Source organism: Periophthalmus magnuspinnatus, chromosome 2, assembly GCF_009829125.3.
Source record: "Periophthalmus magnuspinnatus isolate fPerMag1 chromosome 2, fPerMag1.2.pri, whole genome shotgun sequence".
Taxonomy (NCBI): Eukaryota; Metazoa; Chordata; class Actinopteri; order Gobiiformes; family Gobiidae; genus Periophthalmus; species Periophthalmus magnuspinnatus.
In genome coordinates this window covers 8,214,698-8,232,452 of record NC_047127.1, presented here as the reverse complement: position 1 = coordinate 8,232,452, position 17,755 = coordinate 8,214,698, and the positions used below count along the sequence as shown (strand labels likewise).

The 17,755-nt window shown below is 37.8% G+C and overlaps 1 protein-coding gene across 1 annotated transcript in view; it reads left to right on the top strand.

Annotated features, from left to right (window-relative positions):
* The window catches only part of stk11ip (serine/threonine kinase 11 interacting protein), a 49,171-nt gene that overhangs the window by 10,362 nt on the left and 21,054 nt on the right, over positions 1–17,755 (top strand). The window contains exons 17-21 of the mRNA XM_055228391.1: positions 1,294–1,540; positions 6,558–6,718; positions 7,579–7,813; positions 11,375–11,484; positions 16,386–16,483. Of these exons, the coding sequence (XP_055084366.1) occupies positions 1,294–1,540; positions 6,558–6,718; positions 7,579–7,813; positions 11,375–11,484; positions 16,386–16,483 (851 nt within the window). The remainder of the gene's footprint in view (positions 1–1,293; positions 1,541–6,557; positions 6,719–7,578; positions 7,814–11,374; positions 11,485–16,385; positions 16,484–17,755) is intronic.

Sequence of the window (17,755 nt, the reverse complement as noted above, 5' to 3'; positions counted from 1 at the left end):
GTTATCAGGTTCACCTGGTCTGAAAGTTCAAATTCAACCCAATTCTGATGGTGATGCACTTTTTGTAAACATAACATAAAGAGTGAATGTTACACTTCTATGGGGTATTAATTACTAACACAGAATATCTTTAGATCACCATGTTGCCTTTTCTGTTTTGAAAATGCTATATTTGCCAAAAAAATATATTAAAATGTTGAAGTGGTTTCACTTTGGTTATTGACGCTTCCCTTGCTCCCTTCGCTCTCCGTTCTAAGTCACTCCCTCTTCACAGCGTTATCACAACACAGTCAGCGTGCATCCCGCTAATGAAACTACTGCACATTGCATCAGGTTTCTGAAGTTGTAGTGTATCGTTTTGTATCATGGTTTTGTAATTTTATGAAAAATTTCCATGTCGGAGCATGGGTGAATTAAGCTTGTAGGCGGAGCCTTGTACAGGCTCGTACTGCTAACAGCAATGAGGGTTTGAATAGTGCCCGGGAGAGATCTCTAGATTACCAAATATCCAAGTTTGGATGACATTTTAAACCTCTTCAGGGATGTTTTTGATGAGGGAACAACATTATACCAGGGTAGAAAAAAGTTGATTTTGCCTAAAACCCCCTCTTTAATTAAAACCACATTTTTGGGAAAAGAAAATATATTTGAATTCTGAAATTCTGACTCACATTTAGGTCATCTGGGCACTGTTTCCAGCCATAACTGATTTGCCGTTTTGTCTGTGAAAATGTAGCTTTTAGCTTTTTTAGCTTTTAAAATGTATATTGTGTAGTGCATGTCGTTTTTCCAATTATGGGTGTTTTTATTGCTGAAAAATGCACATGTTCTTTCTGTGAGCAAGCTCACCTCTTCACAGATCTGACCTTTTTTGTCCTGTAACTCGATATGTTTAATGCCATTCTGTGGAACATTCCAGGCCAAGAAATAACATCTAAATCACAAGCACGGTTGAAGCTGACTGGAGACACTGCCCTGTCTGAAGCTCTGTTACTTGTTTTAACATAATTTGGCCTTAAAGAACTGACTTGATTGGAGCTAGAAGAGGTGAGCTGATTTGTGCTGTCTTGTCTTGTGCAAGTCTCTCTCAATTTTGCTCATTTTGAGTTTTGGAGACGAAGACAGACTAATAATATAGGATTACTCAAACATGTGTGAATGAAACAAAACACAACTTCAGGTATGTTTTTGATGAGGTGACACCATTATAACACTGCAAAAACCTCACAAGAGTCAATTTTGTGTAATATAGGACCTTAAGATTCTGACCAGTTCTCCCTGTGTGTGTTGTAGGCCTTGACAGAGGTGCTCCGTGGGGTGGTGGAGCAGAACCAGCTCCTCTCCCTGGGTTTTGGACATGTCCGTTTGCAGTGTCTGCGCTGTGGACTGGACTTCTCCCATCAGCAGGACCAGGGCAGCGACCAGGAGCCAGGAGCCAGGGTCAAAAGGAGGCTGAGGTCTGCTGTGGTGCTGCGAGAGGATGGAGAGGAAGAGGAGGAGGAGGAGAGAGCGGATGAAGAGGATAGTACAGACGCTGCAGGTAGAGTTAAAATGGGAATCAGTTATTTAAAGTGGGACTAAACACTTAAACTCTGCCCACAACCACATCTAGGAACAGTGTGATTGGTCTAACACTTCAAACTCCGCCCCTCCAGCCAGGTGTTTATAATCAGAAACACCTGGCTATAATCAGGGCAGTCCTGTGTGATGTCACATAGTACTTGAAATTGTAGTGGCAGCTGGAGGCACCTCACACATATTTTTATGTTTTCGACCAGAAACCTGCAAATATACCTAGTTTGCACTAAAATTGCCAATAGATTACAAGGAACAGTAGATACTATACTATTAGAGCACCATTTGCACAGTTTAGTATTTTAAAAAGTAGATTTTGTGTTTCACTTTAAGTCGTTTTCCTCTAGGAATGCACTTTAAATTTTGGATATATCAACTAATAGAAATGGTATATGTCACGATAACACATATTGAAGTTTAATATATTTTAGTGGTAAGTATTACAATAAACGATAATTAATAAATAGCACAGTGAAATGCAATACACTTTAATTCAATTCAATTATTCGCTCCTCCACAGCTTACACGCTAATGCACTACAAAATACAAAACAAGATACAAGACATTTCCTACCAAAAGTTTCACAGTTAATTTAGCAAATGTCAGGGATGGTTTCATGATAACTGAGGATTTTCACAAACATCTTTGTCTGTTCAATGTTGAAATTTTAGTCGATATTTGGCACAGATGTTTTTTGTGCACTGCCCCAGTCTGTGTTTGCCCATGTGTCATTCCCAGATTGTTCAAAAAGACAAATATGATGCACCCAGGACAGACTCATGAGTGAAAATATGAATTTATATCCCAGATAAATACATGTTGTCAAGTTAATGTTTAAACTTCACTATAACTTTACAGAAATTTGGTCTGTACTATAGATTTTAAAAGTCAAAATTGGTATCAGTATCATCTCAAAGAAAAAAAAAATCAATATAGGACCATCCTTATTTAACAGCTTACATGCTAAAATAGTATAAATATTGGAAATTTGGCATTTATTGAACAATAAATAGGAGTAGTATGTCCAGTTAACTACTCTAGGATCCAAAATTTAAGGAAAATAGCCGTCACTAGCTTGTAATTTGACTAAAACATGCATTGAATTGATTGAAATATAAAATGATAAATGATTGCAATTAATCAGTCGACGCTCTAATATTAATGCTTCAGGAATCGTTTACACTTGGAACAGAATCCTACTTTTTAAACGTATATTTTTAGGTCAATGGGGAAAGTAAAAGCAATACAAACCCTTATAAAACCTTCACTTGCGTCGCACCGCACCGCACAGATTAGCAAACGGCTATATTTGCACTTTATTAGCTTACAGTCCAAACAAGCGGAAAAACAGGGACCACAGATGGTTCAGTCGCGGTTTAAACCAGGACCTGTCATCCCCTCCACGCACCCGCGCCTCTGCACCATACCCCACCCCTCCGCCTCCCCTCCACCCTCGGCGCTGAGTAATGTTCAAACCTCACTCACCAAACCTCTCAGCTATGCACACGTTTATTTGAACGGTTTTCGGGCCCAAAACCATGAAAAATGCCTTGTTTTCGTGTCAGGATACGGGATACGTCGTTTCACCTGGCACCAGTTCACATGGCCGAGGAGCATTGACGTCAAAAAGGAGAAGCCAAGTTCTAAAAAGGATGCAGTGACACGGTGGGAAAAAGCAAGGCAAAACTCAATATAGGGATTTGAAATTGGAATGAAAAAAGAAATAGTTTCAAATTGATACGTGTTGTATAAGATTTGAAGGCACAAACTTGAGAATTTAAAGTTTTGTTATGAGGCTGGATCAATTGCAATTATTAGGAAATTGCATTCATTTAAGTAATAGAAACAACACAATATCCTGTCTTTTTAAGTATAAAACCTGTTAACCCTGTAGTTTACACCTCTACAAACATGTTCTGAAATGTCCTGTAGTTCTTCACAATGTGCTCTGTGACCTGAATCCTGAATTTGAAATCATGAATTGCAAATCAATTCAAAATGCCTTTCTCCCACGACAGAACAAGTTTTTAGTTGTTTTTTGATCTGTTCCAAATGGAAATGAGTGTGTTTGTTTAGGGTGGCTGTATCTTCCCAAATTTGGACCAATCAGTGGTGTAGTATATCTAGTATAAATATTTTTCATATTTTTCCCTACAATTTTTTATTTGAAATTTTATTTGAAAACAAAAACATGAAGAAATTAAAATATAAAACTAAACTAAAATATATATAATTTTTCCCTTTTGTGTATTTGTATTGAAACATTTATCCTTTGTATTGACAATTTTCTTCGAACATGAAAATAATAATAAAAAATTATAACAACAAACAAATACAACATAAAATAATACATAATTTAATATCCAACTACAACAGAATAAAATTAAAAGTCTTCCATTCCAGTCTGATTTTTATTTTTTTTATTTTTTATTTTTTGCCAACAACCTCTTCCCAAAATACCACGTAGCGTCCCTCTCAGTATTTATCTTTATGGTTTAGATTGCCCCACTCCATTCCCACCTCTATAATCAGCCGTACACAGATAACAGAGCTTGTTTTGCCCCTGCCTCCCATAGGTCTGCATTATAACCTGTCTGCACATGTGCTCAGACTGCAGCTTTGACACATGATGTCGGTATTTGTTGGCGTTCATCCTTGTGTTAGCGGCGCTGTAGCTAACAAGTGAACTAGCATATAATTTGCAAATGTGAAGTGTTTTCTATTTTGTAAGGCAGAAAAAATAACTTGTTTTTGGTTCTTGTGTTCAGTTCAAAATGATGATGGGGATGAATGGTTTATGAAATACAAAGAGACGGGTAGAGTAGCCACAGTAAGAACCCCGTTACTTCAAAATAATATTACTCAAGTACAAAGTAGAGTTCCAAGACATGGATCCCTGCAGCTGACGTAAAGGAAATGTCCACGAGATATTATCTTGCTAGGATGGAAATAAAAATTCTTTAAAGTCTTGCCCACCCATTCAAACCTGCTACCTATTATAAATACACATATATCTTTTATATTTGCCATCCTAAATCCGCCCTAATACAGGCTGGAACCATGCCTGAAGAATGAAATATTATCTTGAAGGAACGAGTTAATACTCACAACAACTTCTACTTCCTGTTTTCTTTTTTACCTCTACCGCACTGGATAGTTGATAAATAATTATTACCGCTAACTACTTTCATTTTCTTTACTACTGTTACTTCTACAATTTCAACCTCAGAGACTCAGACAAACACAAAGAGAGAAGTATTACTGAGCTGTATTGAATTAGTTATCTTTGGCGTGCGGACCTGGCAGAAGATATTGCGATGAAGGATGAGCTGGTTGGAAGACGTTTAGGAGATGTCTTTTCCTCCCGGGGTCTGGACACTGGAGGTGGTAGAAGTGAGTTAAGGAGATACTGCGGAGGAGGTGAGGCGCAGTACCCTCTGAAGTGGTTGTGCATCTGCAATGGGGGTTTAAACTGGACAGAGTGGGTGCTGATTGGATGTAGAGGAGGTGGGAGGAGTCAGGGTGATGTGATGAAGGCTGAGGAGCACGTAAACTACTACTAATACTTCTACTACTACTATCATCATTGTTGATTTGCTGTTGTTTGCCATAGAATCTACTACTACTACTGCCACTACTACTGAGCTATTGCATTGTTTCATTTTTATACTTTAACCAAAAAAAACCAAAAACATATTTGACATATTTTAGAACGTGTACTCCCTAATTCCCCAAAGTAAATAAGTCCTTGTTACCACATATTGTTATGCACATACTTGTCTTTTTAGGGTCAAAATTTTTGAAAGCTTGCCTAGACGATTATGTGGGATTGTGTATTGTGCTCATTGCAATTGAAGGAAGTGTGGTGATATTGCATAACAAATACCAAGAAATAGAAATACCAGGAATTTTCGACTAACAAAACAATTTATGCTGTGGCGTCATTTATACGAGAACGGGCAAAAAAAAATGTAACTGTGTAATTTAATGGTTCAAGGAGTTAGCAAAAACAAATTATCCACAGTTTCAGTCTTTAAATAAACTGTATTCAAAAACGTCTTGTGCGTACTCATGGTGACATAAGAGAAGACAAGAGGACACATGTATCAGGTTACAGGCAGGTGCATAAACTATTGCGTAATTATTAAAAAAAAATGTTTTTATAATGCCTGGAACGTGAAGTGTGAAAGTGATTTTAGGTGAATTTTAAAATATGGTAATCTGTTTTCTTGTTGTAGAGGTTTATATTGTTGAGCTATAATAATCAACATATTATTTACAAGCAAATAAAATAAAACGAAAAGCCTTTTTTTGGCAAATTTTTTTAAAAGTGGCTTTTTTGTTTTGGGTTTTTTTTCCATTTGAGATCATTTTATTGCGTGGAAAGACTGAAAAAACATGCGTCCTTACTGTGAGCTGGCTTGCATCTCCACAAACCTGGCTACCCTGGAAGAGAGCCTCCTTCTGCTTGTCTCCATGGACATTTTATTCCACTGGCTAAAACTGAAGTATGGCATGCAACTTGTACCCATCTACCTCCATGGAGAATGTTTTGAAGTATGGTTTTAACTTTCTATTTCCATGGAATCAAACAGGTCAAGCGCCACCTCCAGAAAGTTAGAGTGTACAACTTTAAATTAAATTGAAGGCAATATCAATAAATAAAACATGAAAAATAAAACAGACCAACAAAAAACAACAAAACAGAATGAAAGAAGATCAATTTTTTCTTGTTTCTGAAGTCAATGCAGTAATATATAAAAAAGAATAACGTGACACTGAGTTTACCGGGGAAATCGCCACTGCTCTTGAAGTAAGGTTACGTAACATCTGCTCCTCTCCAAAACATTACATAAACCAGCCTCCTACAACACATGCACTGCTGTCTGAAGTCCTGCCAGTGTTCATCCATAATTCATACATCCAGTTCTAGTATTTCATTTGAAAGGGGTTAAGTGTCCCAGGTCTTCTCTTGTCCCCAGGCAGGAGCACGTGTCCAGGATGTAGCAGCGACCGTGTGGTGCAGCTGGCCGACCACAGCGCCCCCTACAGCAGCACTCCCGTCGATGAGCCTCCTGGACCGGGCAGTGACAGGGATGAAGATCACCTGGACGGGACCCTCAACTCAGTCTCTGATGATAAGGTACAAGACAGTCCTATTCTGGTCAGTTCGTAGTGTTGCAGTATGGTCCTTGGGCAAGACACTTGAGTCACTGTTTGAATGGGGTGGGGTGGAGATTGGTACTGATCAGGAAGGTTGTTGATTTGTGGTCATTAATCTGTGAATCTGTCCCAGGGAAATTCCAGGGTTGGAATTTCAGGGTTACATAAATGTATTATCCATGGATTTCAGAATGAGGAAAAAATAGGATAGTTGCCACTGCAATTAACAATTTAACAAAACAAAATATAAATTTTTTTTAGAATTTAGTGATCATCATTAATACTAGGACCATTTGCCGAATGGAAATACAAAATAAATGGTGTAATTGAAATGACAAAACAAAATACTTTACGGAGATGTGAGTTTGGTGACTGCTGAGTGGATTAGCCAAGGACATGCATGATCTGTCCTTTTCAAGACAAATCTGGCTGCTTCTGCAGAATCAATGAGTGAAGCATTAAACTCTATTAATCTGAAGTGAGAAAAATGTAATTTTATTCCAAATGATTTCATGTGAAAATAATGAAATAAACAAATCTGATTGGACAGTTGTGTTTGGTTATGGCCCAAAATTCAACGGAGAGAGTGAGGACCAGACTGATATCCTCTGTATAAAAAATACCAAGAGCTATCAGTCTGGATTTGCCAAGTGCAGAATGGTTCCAATGGCCCAAACATTGCTCAGAAAATACTGTTACTAAGTTACTTGGGTCTTTGGATTAGAAAGTCTCCAAACTGCAACCAAGAATTTCCATCATAATCTCAAGTTCATTCACAAGGGCACTCTCATTTAATTGTTTTGGAACAAAAATTTGTAACATCACATTTTTGTTCCTCAGGAGGACTTTCCCGACACAAGCCTCCATGTGAATGGAACCAACACCGATGACCCCACCTCCGCCTTCCTGACAGCCCTTAGCTCCTTTTACATTGGGGGGAGCCAGGGGGACCAGTCCAGCCCCTCCAACACCACAGAGACCGGGGAGGAGCTGGCCGGGAGCTACCACTACACCGACACGGAGGCTATTGCGGCCCAGGTGTCACTGTGCCCATCAGGAATGACCTCTTCAGAGGGTGGGTACAGATGCTTGGGTAAATACAAAATTTATAGACTCAAATTGCCCTCACACTTGCCCTGGTTTAGTCTGATCACAGCTTAGTCCTTGGTGTGGTTCTGTTCTAGTCCTGGTTTAGTCATTTACTACATTTACATGACACCAGGAAAAAGGGATAACTGACCTAGACCAATTCAAATCCATTATTGTAAATGCAGGTAAATCCAGGAGCTCCAATTGAGGTATTGTGAATAGAATCTCAAAGATTCCACATCGGGAGAAGCTAATGAATACTCAGATACCTGCTGCATGTAACCGCACAATCCACTTTACATTAGGCACAGACTAGGAGAGGCGTTCAACTGCACGAGGTAAGAAAGAGCCAGGCAAATATTTGAAATGCATTTGGATGCGTTAGATGAGCACCAATGACAAACTACGGCCTCTCCACCCAGCACCCACCAAGCACATGCTATTTTGTTTTGGTTCACTACGTTAAAGTGAAAATGAAACTAGCAGTTCCTAGCATGTCTGAAAATCAAATGTAAATGTGATTATCTATTTCTGTGTGATTATATTTATGATAGCTGTTTTTTATTAGTAATTATAGCTGAAAAGGATTACTGCGAATGCGAATGCTAACTTACTACAAGCGTCTGACATCTTCAGTTCTTGGACCTGCTGTAGACTGGGGCAACAGGTTTCGGGCAAAGATGAAATTTGAATTTCTCTGTGCATGTAACGTAGTGATTGTCTGTCTGGTCCTGCATGTTTGAACACAGCCATAGATATGAAACGTATCTAGTGCTGAATGGTGTTACATGAGACACATTGCTAGTTAGCGATAGCCTTTTTTATTTATAATATTCACAATTAAAGTTCAGCCAAGTTGGTGTTTATTTGTTGGTTTAAAAAAAAACAACACACGCAATAGTCACACATATCTTAGTATCTAGGTGCACTATGTAACTTTTCTTACGGACCACCACCACCTGTTTCTCTCCATAGAGATGTTTTTGGTTTCCCCGGAGACAAGCAGGTGAGACACTCCAAAGCCAAATTACAGGTCAAATCTGTGGAGAGTCAAAACAAGCACACCTGTGATTGAATAAATACTAGATGTAGAGCTTAATGCCATACTGTGAAACATTCCAGGAAAAGTGATAACATCTCCATTGAGACAAGCAGGTGCCAGACCAGCAGAATTGTTACATAGTACAGCTTTAATCTTACACATTCTGACTTGAAATATCTGCTAATGTCTAAGGATTAGTTTACATTTTGGTAGTTTATGCTAATCTGGTCATTAGCATGCATAAACCGGATAGCTAAAATATGCGTGTATCTTATGTAATAACAGCTGCATTCACTGTTTGCTAACTATCCAGGGAATATCTGCTTTGCAAACTCAATATCAAATCACAAAACTAATCACAAATATAATTGGCTAATACATTTTTTCTTGGTCCAGAGAGACTAAAACAAGGTCTGTGTTTATTAAAAGGCCCATATTACATTATTATCTGATCTATGTTATAATATCCCAAAAATTTTCTCATTAAAAACAGACCCTGAGCTGTGTTTTGTTTCATTCACACATGTTTAACACACAACCCTGCATATTTAGGAGTTCTTCTCTCAAACAGAAAACGGTATGTTCCACGTTGTGATGTCATGTGGTAATGAAGTGCTCCACTGTGTTTTTAAAGTCCACACACATTCACTAGAATCATTTGAATGATTTCAGCATTGGAATTGCCAATATCTACTGAACAAAAAGTAAAAGGTAGCTAAATAAAAAATTACCGGTACAGCTTCTTCAATTTTGAGATTTGGATTACTCAAACATGTGTGAATAAAACAAAACACAACTCCAAGTATGTTTTTGATGAGATAACAACAATATAACATGGCTTAAAGCTCTCAAGAGTCAATTTTGTATAATATAGGATCTTTAAGTGTCATTTGGAGTGATTTAGACCAGTACTTTGAGAAATGTAGTTTACATGCAGTTACAGAAAAAGGAAGAACGCAGGAGGCCTATGATTACACTCAGCTTTCTTTCCTCTCCCATCGCTTCCAGTAATGACTCCAATCTGTTAGCATGTGGTTTGGCTAAAAACGGACCAGGCTATGGGCAGATGTGGCAGAGAGAGACGTAGCTTAGCCTAGCGAACACCAGCTCCTCCCTGCTAGCTTACCATCTTCACTCAAACGCAGTCAATCAAAGCTAGCATTTTTTTCTGGAGATGGCGCTAACCTAAACAGTTTATCCCACATGCCACATCTGATGCCGCTCGCTAGCTAACGGAATACAGGATCCGAATCGGGCCGTAAACGCTAATAAAATAGCAGTTATTTTTTACTGCCGTTTGGGCGCGTCTCCAGCTAACCGTGTTCTGCCAAATCACAGCTTTTTCTCGTGTAAAAGTGTAATGTTGAAATGATTATTGAATTAATTAGACACCCCAGCCAAGAAAGGGGTGTGTTGGGCCCTCGTTTTAGGGTGTTTGGGTTTAAATGTGTAGAATGGTGTGAAAATGTATTCCATATATTTCAACAGTAAAATATTGATGAGGGTAAGTGACTGTATTGTCTAAATATGCAGGTCTGTTGGAACTGGTCGAACTCTCGTCTTATTTGGGCCAAAGTGTTATTGAAAGATTGAATGCATTCCTATGAAGTTATGCACATTGGATTTGCTCACTAATGCTACCATGGAAATTATATTGTATTTCACTATGACATGTTACGTTTTTGGTTATAGATTTGGAAAAAGTTTGTAAATTAAAAAACTTAGGTAGACTTAAATAAAAGGATGTTTTCATTATAGTGAAAAATAGACAAAAACTTGCATCCTTTATGTGCGTGGGTGTGCGTCTCCATAAACCTGACTCTCCCTTGGCCTGGAGGAGGGTAATAAAGCTAGACACAAAAATATTTGTATGTATTTTAATAAAGTAAAACTGGACTGTTGTAGAATTAATTTTATATTAGAGAAATTGCACTGCTCTGCTGTACCAGGGGCACTCACTGCCAGCTCTGCAGTGCAATCTCTTAAACAGGGATCCTGTTTTTGGTATTTTGTTTTTTTTTGACAATAAGGTAGATCAACTGCTGCTGTGAGATTTGCTATGAGGTTTTCAGTTCTTCCCGAATACTGGCCTGGTTCAATTATTGTTTTGTCTTCTCTCTGTCTCTTCTGTCTGTACTTGCACCTCTCCTCTCTGAAATTCACACCATACTCAGTTCAAAGATCATTTTACATCCATAACTCTTCCCATGGATATTAATGTCACAGAGTTCTTTGCGTCTGTGTGCCGTCAACTTCAATTAGCTGCACCTCTTCATCAGTAATGCTAAAATAACCCTTAAGTCAGATTTATTGCTCTAAATGCGGGGGCTGTTGGCTAAAGCTGTGGCCCTGCGCTGTAAAAATACACTCTGGGTTTTTGTTTCGGCCAAATAATCAGTTCGTACGCTGCCAGGAAACTATGGCTCACCATTCATGTACCATATCATTTGAAGATGTATTTAATTATATTCTTGTCAATAATTACAAAAATGTACTCTGTTATAGATGAGTTGGATCTGAGTTGTGAAGACTTCGATGCTGTAGACCACCGGCTCAAACTCTTCTTTGACGTGGAGGTTTTTGAGGAGGAAGAGGAGCTGCATTCGTTTTTAAAGGTATTCCTTTACTAGGCAGACAGTGTACCTAATAAAATGCCCCCCCAGTGTGTAACCACACGAGCAATGAGCAATATTCACAATAGTATCGTGTATTTGGTTGGGACATCTTAATGAACATACATGAGACACATGCTGTAACGCACAGGATTGTAGCCATGGGCTCATTTCCATTCATTGTCCTTTCTCACAAAGGCACTTTTATACATACATCAATGTGTGGATTAAGTGTATTGCCCAAGGACACAATAACAGTTTGCACTGTTGCATAGATGTTCGAACAGCCAACCTTGGTTGATTGGTGTACAAACACTCTAACCACTCAGCCCCTGCTGCTCCACTGTGGCATCTGGAATTCCCAGCCGTCTCCCATTCAAGTACTAACCAGACCCAACCCTGCTCGGCCTCAGATCAGACGAGTTTGGGCATCTCATGGTTTTCAGAATATCTAGAATATTATTAAGTATAGGCTACTTTCCTTAAAATATAGTTTAAGTAACTGGGTGACTCAGTGGTTTGAACTTGAACATTCATTAACCTGAAGGTTGTTCAGTTTGATCCCAGTTCCAAACAGGGAATGCTTTTGTTGTGTCCTTGGGCCAAATACTTCACCCACTTTCATTGATGCCTGTGGTTCTACAGTTGCAGACGTTGCTTACCATCTCTGTGCATGAATAATAAAGTGAAAGTCTTTGAAAGTATTATGCTAGACTACTGTGTTACTATTATTGACCAGCCCACCCAAATATTTCACCAACTTCCAGCTCCAAAACCATTGAGCCAGTGCCATGGCTGATTGAACCGCACTGTAGAAGAGCCGTACCTTATAATGTGTCCACCCATGAGGATACTTCCCAGTAGCTCACCTTGTAAAAACATTTTCGCCCGCAGTACAAGTACTATTTAGCTAATACCTGGCTTACAGACATGGAGCGATTACAATGGATCTCTCTGCTGCCGGTAGTTCTGTTGCGCTAATGATGCAGAACAAAGGCATTAGATTGTATCGCTCGGATTTTTAATGGAAAATCGAAGCCAGAAAAAGTTTGGAATTGGAGAAATGTGTGAGCGGCCTTCCTGTTATGTTGGAGTACATATAGCAGCGGCGGTAGTAAGATTTAAATGTGCGGTGTAAATTATAACAAGGCTGGAAATATGTTTATGTATATAGCGTCTGTAAACCGGCTGGATCAGGGTCAAAAATGTTGTTTACGTCTTTTGTGGAGGATTACTGGAGGTGGCGAAGCGTGGAATGTTAGCTACTATTTGTTCCTACATACTTAAAGCTCCTGTACTATACATTATCCAGGCTTTAACTACTTCCTAACGCTGTGGCTTTGGTATTTAAAGGCGCACTATTTAACTTTTCTGCACCTGCTTGTCTCCGTGGAGATGGTATTGCTTTGTAGGGTCGCCAAAAGTATCGAAAATCAGATTCTAGTATAAGACTCATAGACTAGTATACACTCATGGACCATTATGGAACTTACCTGGAAGACTGAGGAATTACACAGATACAAGGCAACACTACTGATTTGCCTGGAATGTTTCATCATAAAGCATTAAAATTATCTATCTTGCATTACTTCAATTGGAGGTGTTTTTATTGCTAACAAATACCTGCTCTGGTGGCATCATTGTGGTTTTGTTTCCATGGAGAAGTTTAAGTTTTATGTCATTCTGTGGAACATTCCAGGCAAGCAGAGACAAGCAGGTGCTGCAGCATCCAACATGAACTAAAATAAGTTTGGGAAAACAATAAAAGCAGCCTGGAATTGGGATTTTTTACCTTTTCACAGCTTTCAGACATATAACTTGTTCTAATCGATTGAAATTAATTTACATATATACTACAGATGGGCGATATATCGGTTCCAGTCTCGATATCGATGTTTGATACTGATATTTTTCTGGCACAATCTCATTCTTCCTGTGCCCATGTGTCATTCCCAGTTTGTGCATCAGATGTGTCTTTTTGTACAGACTCCTGATCAACAATGAAAATAAACGAACATTATACGGCTATATTTTTACAAGATCACGCAACTAACTATTTTATATCACACATATATACATTTAGTTGTTATTTTTACAAAAGTGAAAAGTTAATTTGTGATTTTTACTTTAAGTTAAGATTAATTTAATAAGTGTAGGTATTGGAAAATATCGGTTATCAGCCACAGCAGGTCAAATATCGGATATCGGTATTGGCTAAAAAAAAATCGATATCTTCTCTAATATGCACACGATTAACTGCATTAGTCGTTAGCAGCGCCTGTTAACTTTTTTCTTGGGTTTCAAAATGTTTTCAAGCTTTTGCAAAAAAACCAAAAACTTCCTTTATCTTTTCATGCAACTTTTTGGGCACCAGAGACCACTTTATAAAAAGCAGACTCCTTTCATTTTGAAATGTGAACAAATGGGAACATTTAAATACGTGGATAGGGATAAAAATGTGTTTTTATAAGATATTTTTATCTTTTTTATGAGGTATGAAAATAAACACAATCTATCTATTTGGCTTAACTTTACACCTTATCATATGAGCTCATGAACAGGAACTAAATGACACCTTAAATGGCCAAAAATACACAGAACTTACCCCAAATGCTATAAAAATTATTCATTTCATTGCATTAATTGTTATCATTTTTAATTTATTTTAGTTTTAAGTGATCATAAGACACTGGCATTACATTTTGACAAAACACCATGCACAAGTGTTGTATTTTTATCGTAGCTAATAGTGCCCTGACTGCGGCCGAAGCCTCGTAGCATGACTAGCACTGGAACATTACTAAATAAAATAATGGTTGGGCGTATTTTTATAATGATTTGGTGTATTTTTACAGCAGTTGGTTGTATTTTTGGTGACTGAGTGCGAGTGGAACAGACGTTTTCCGGCTCAACCATAACCCACTTTCACGCACTTCGGCCAAATAGTTTCCAGCGCCTTTGGGGACATGGAACTATGCAAAAATACAGCAGACTTTCCTTTGCCAAGATAATTTGTTTGGCTTGGAGTTTTCATTTCATTAGTTTGCTATTTAACATTTATTTTAAGGCAAATAGTGAAAAAAATCAACGTTTTCAACTATACCAACTTTCTTGTACCTACGTAAATATAAGGAAATAAAGGTTTTTGTCACATGCAAATTTTATGTGCAACATTGATCCAAATTTCTCATATTTAATTTCATCTTAACTTTCTGGTTAAAGGGCCTGTACCAAATTTACTCATGTAATAAAGCTAAATTTGCCTTGTCTTGGTACAGCTGTGTTGTAAATCCAGCTCTTAGTGTCCAAATGAGACCGCTGTCTGCATCTAATTATAGTGCTTTGTTAGCATGCTAGTTGTTGGCATTATCGTGATGACAAATCGTGAAGCTTATAAATTCATCACAGTGAATAATAAATCCAGGAATGTGTTTCTAAATTCAGGAATAAGTTTGGACCACTACAGACAGATTAAAATGAACTAGTTCTGTTTTATGTTGGTAAAAATCCAAAGTCTTCCATCTGCTCCAAACCGCATGCTTTTACTGACAGAGCATTGGCTTTAGACTCCTCCATTAAAAAGACCCAAGCTGATCATTGACCATTTAAAACTATAGTATCTTAATTTTATTTTTACTACTTGTTCCATATATTTTTAGTGTTCTTATGGTCTGGTTTTGAGTTCCTTGACTGTAAAATAATGCATTTTCTACTTTTATAAATCATGAACATACCCAACCATTTAGTCATACTACTTACTTTTACTTTAGTTGTCATAAAAATACAATGACGAAAAGTATAACAAAACATAATCAAACTCCTTAGTGCTTCCTTTAACATATATTCTAACCAGAGGAGTTGTGCTGACAGCTTTAAGACCACAGTGATAAACCTGCTCTGTTGTAACCCATTCACTCTCATTCTTTTTCACTTGCATGTGTGTGTTCTCTGCCTTCTGTCCAGTTCATTCAAGTATCTCAGCTTTGTTTATGTATTCCTCTCCACAGCTCTCCAAAACCTCCAGAGAACAAGTCCAAATGTTGAAAGAGTGATTCAAAACCTCTCCCTGTTTCTTGTTATGTCATCTTATTATGCAAATTTGACTTTTGTGAGCTTTTCGCCATGTTATAACATTGTTCCCTGATCAAAAGCATGCCTGGAGTTGAATTTTCGTCATCATGTTTGATTAATCCAGTTCAATAAGTTTGTCCTCTCAAACCACTCAAAAAACACACAATTTTAAATTTCCTAGGATTGTTATGTCACAGGTAAAAGTCTGGAGGTTTCCTGTGCAATTTTTAAGTCTATAAATCATTGCCAGACGTTATAAGCATTTCTCTTGAAAAATTGTGTTCATTACAACTTCTTTTAGCATGTCAGAAAGGTTGCTAATGTTAGTTATTCTTTGTTTTTTCAGTGGTAATTTCCTCTGCTGCTGGTAGATGGCGGCCTATCCCAGATCCCAGTATAGAGAGTTTAGATTTTCCTCATATTTCTGCCTAGTTTTTTGTATTTATTTATTTTATTTTTTATTATTTTTGTATTTATTTTATTATTTTTTATTATTTTGGTAAAGTTTATTATTTTACTTCTGGTCGGACACGGGCAGCAGATATGGCATATGTAGAGGAAGCTCCGTAACTGTTACCTAGCAACCATAAACAAAACTTGTCTAAATGTCTTCCTTGTGCGTAAATTGTCTGACTGCTACTTCCTGCATTTTTGTTCTTTTTTTCCTCAACAGTTTTTTTTCCCACAAACTGCCACTTAACGGATGTAAACCTATGATAACTGTTTACCACAAACACTATCCCTACAGGCCAAGTCAGAACTGGAAAAACATGAAAACCTGTCATCCACACTTTAAACGTTTGCTATTTCTCTTGTTTTCCTGTTCTTCCAAGATGTCAGCCGTCAAATTTGGAGAGCCAGGGGAGGTGCCGTCTCTGCTGGTGGTGTCTAACCTGAGGATCTACTTCTTGGAAATGATTTCGGATACACAGTAAGGACAATACAGTGGAAGTGACACAATGACACAAAGTAGGGCAGGAAGAGGCTCGTCTGCTCATGATATTGTCTTCAGGAATGGGTTTGTTCCTTGGCAGTCTTGGTGGGAATGTTTAGTTGCATCTATTTATAGCAGAGCAAATAGGCATGACTCTGAACTGGTTTAAAAGTATATATTTTTGCAATTTATTCACAATTTTTAAAACTTGCTTAAGTTGTTTATTTTCTACTTTCTTAAACATATTTTTGCAGATAACTTGGATTGCCACTTTTTGTGATTAAAACCATAATACCTACTCACTAACATAATTCCAGTGCCTATCCCAAAATCTGAATTAGTGTAAATCCATAGCATTTATTAAAGAAGGGTATGATGCAAAATTTACTTTTTAGTGCTTTTCTACCGTGTTATAACATCATTCCCTCATCAAAAACATGCTTGAAGTGGTTTTATATGTCATCCGTGCATATTTAAGTAATCTAGCAATATCTCCCGGGCCTTATTTGAACCCTCCTCAGGGTTAGCAGTACGAGCCTGGACAAGACTCAGCCCACGAGTCTGTGTCATCCATGCTCCCAAATCCCAAAGGCAATTTGTCATCAATGCAAAAGCACGATACAAAACAGTACACTACAACTTCATAAACCTGATGCACTGTACTATAGTTTCATTAACGGGATGCACGCCGATTGTGTCGTGATACTGCTCTGAAGAGAGGGCAAGGGGAGCGGGGGAATCAGAGCATCAAAAACAAAACTGAAACTAATTAAACATTTTAATATGTGGTTTTCTGTGAATTTAGTGTTCAAAACAATAAAAGGTAACATGGTGATATAAATGTTATGTGTTAGCAATTAATACCTCATACAAGTGTAATGCCCCCTCTTTAAAGCTAACAGCGCTGGCTAACCGCAGTGTCATGCACTTACTATCTACAATTTGCAGATAAAAAACTTTCAGGTAAAGTCAAAACTGTTTTAGTCGTCAACATATAGCATATAGCATATAGCTAGTGATGGGTCAGATTGAGGTACCAGAATGAATTCAAAAGTTTACAAACATTACAATTCATCCTTTTTTATGTTGGATTTATGAAAACTATATTTGCAGCAAAGTGTGTTTTGGTAACAGCCGCTTTGTATCAAAATGACCTGGTTTAGAAGCATTTCCTTTATAACCAAACTGGAGTTCTGGAAGGTAACATCACTAATGTTGATAAAAGGATTACTTTGTTAACATAACATGTGAATTACGTACAGAGATTGG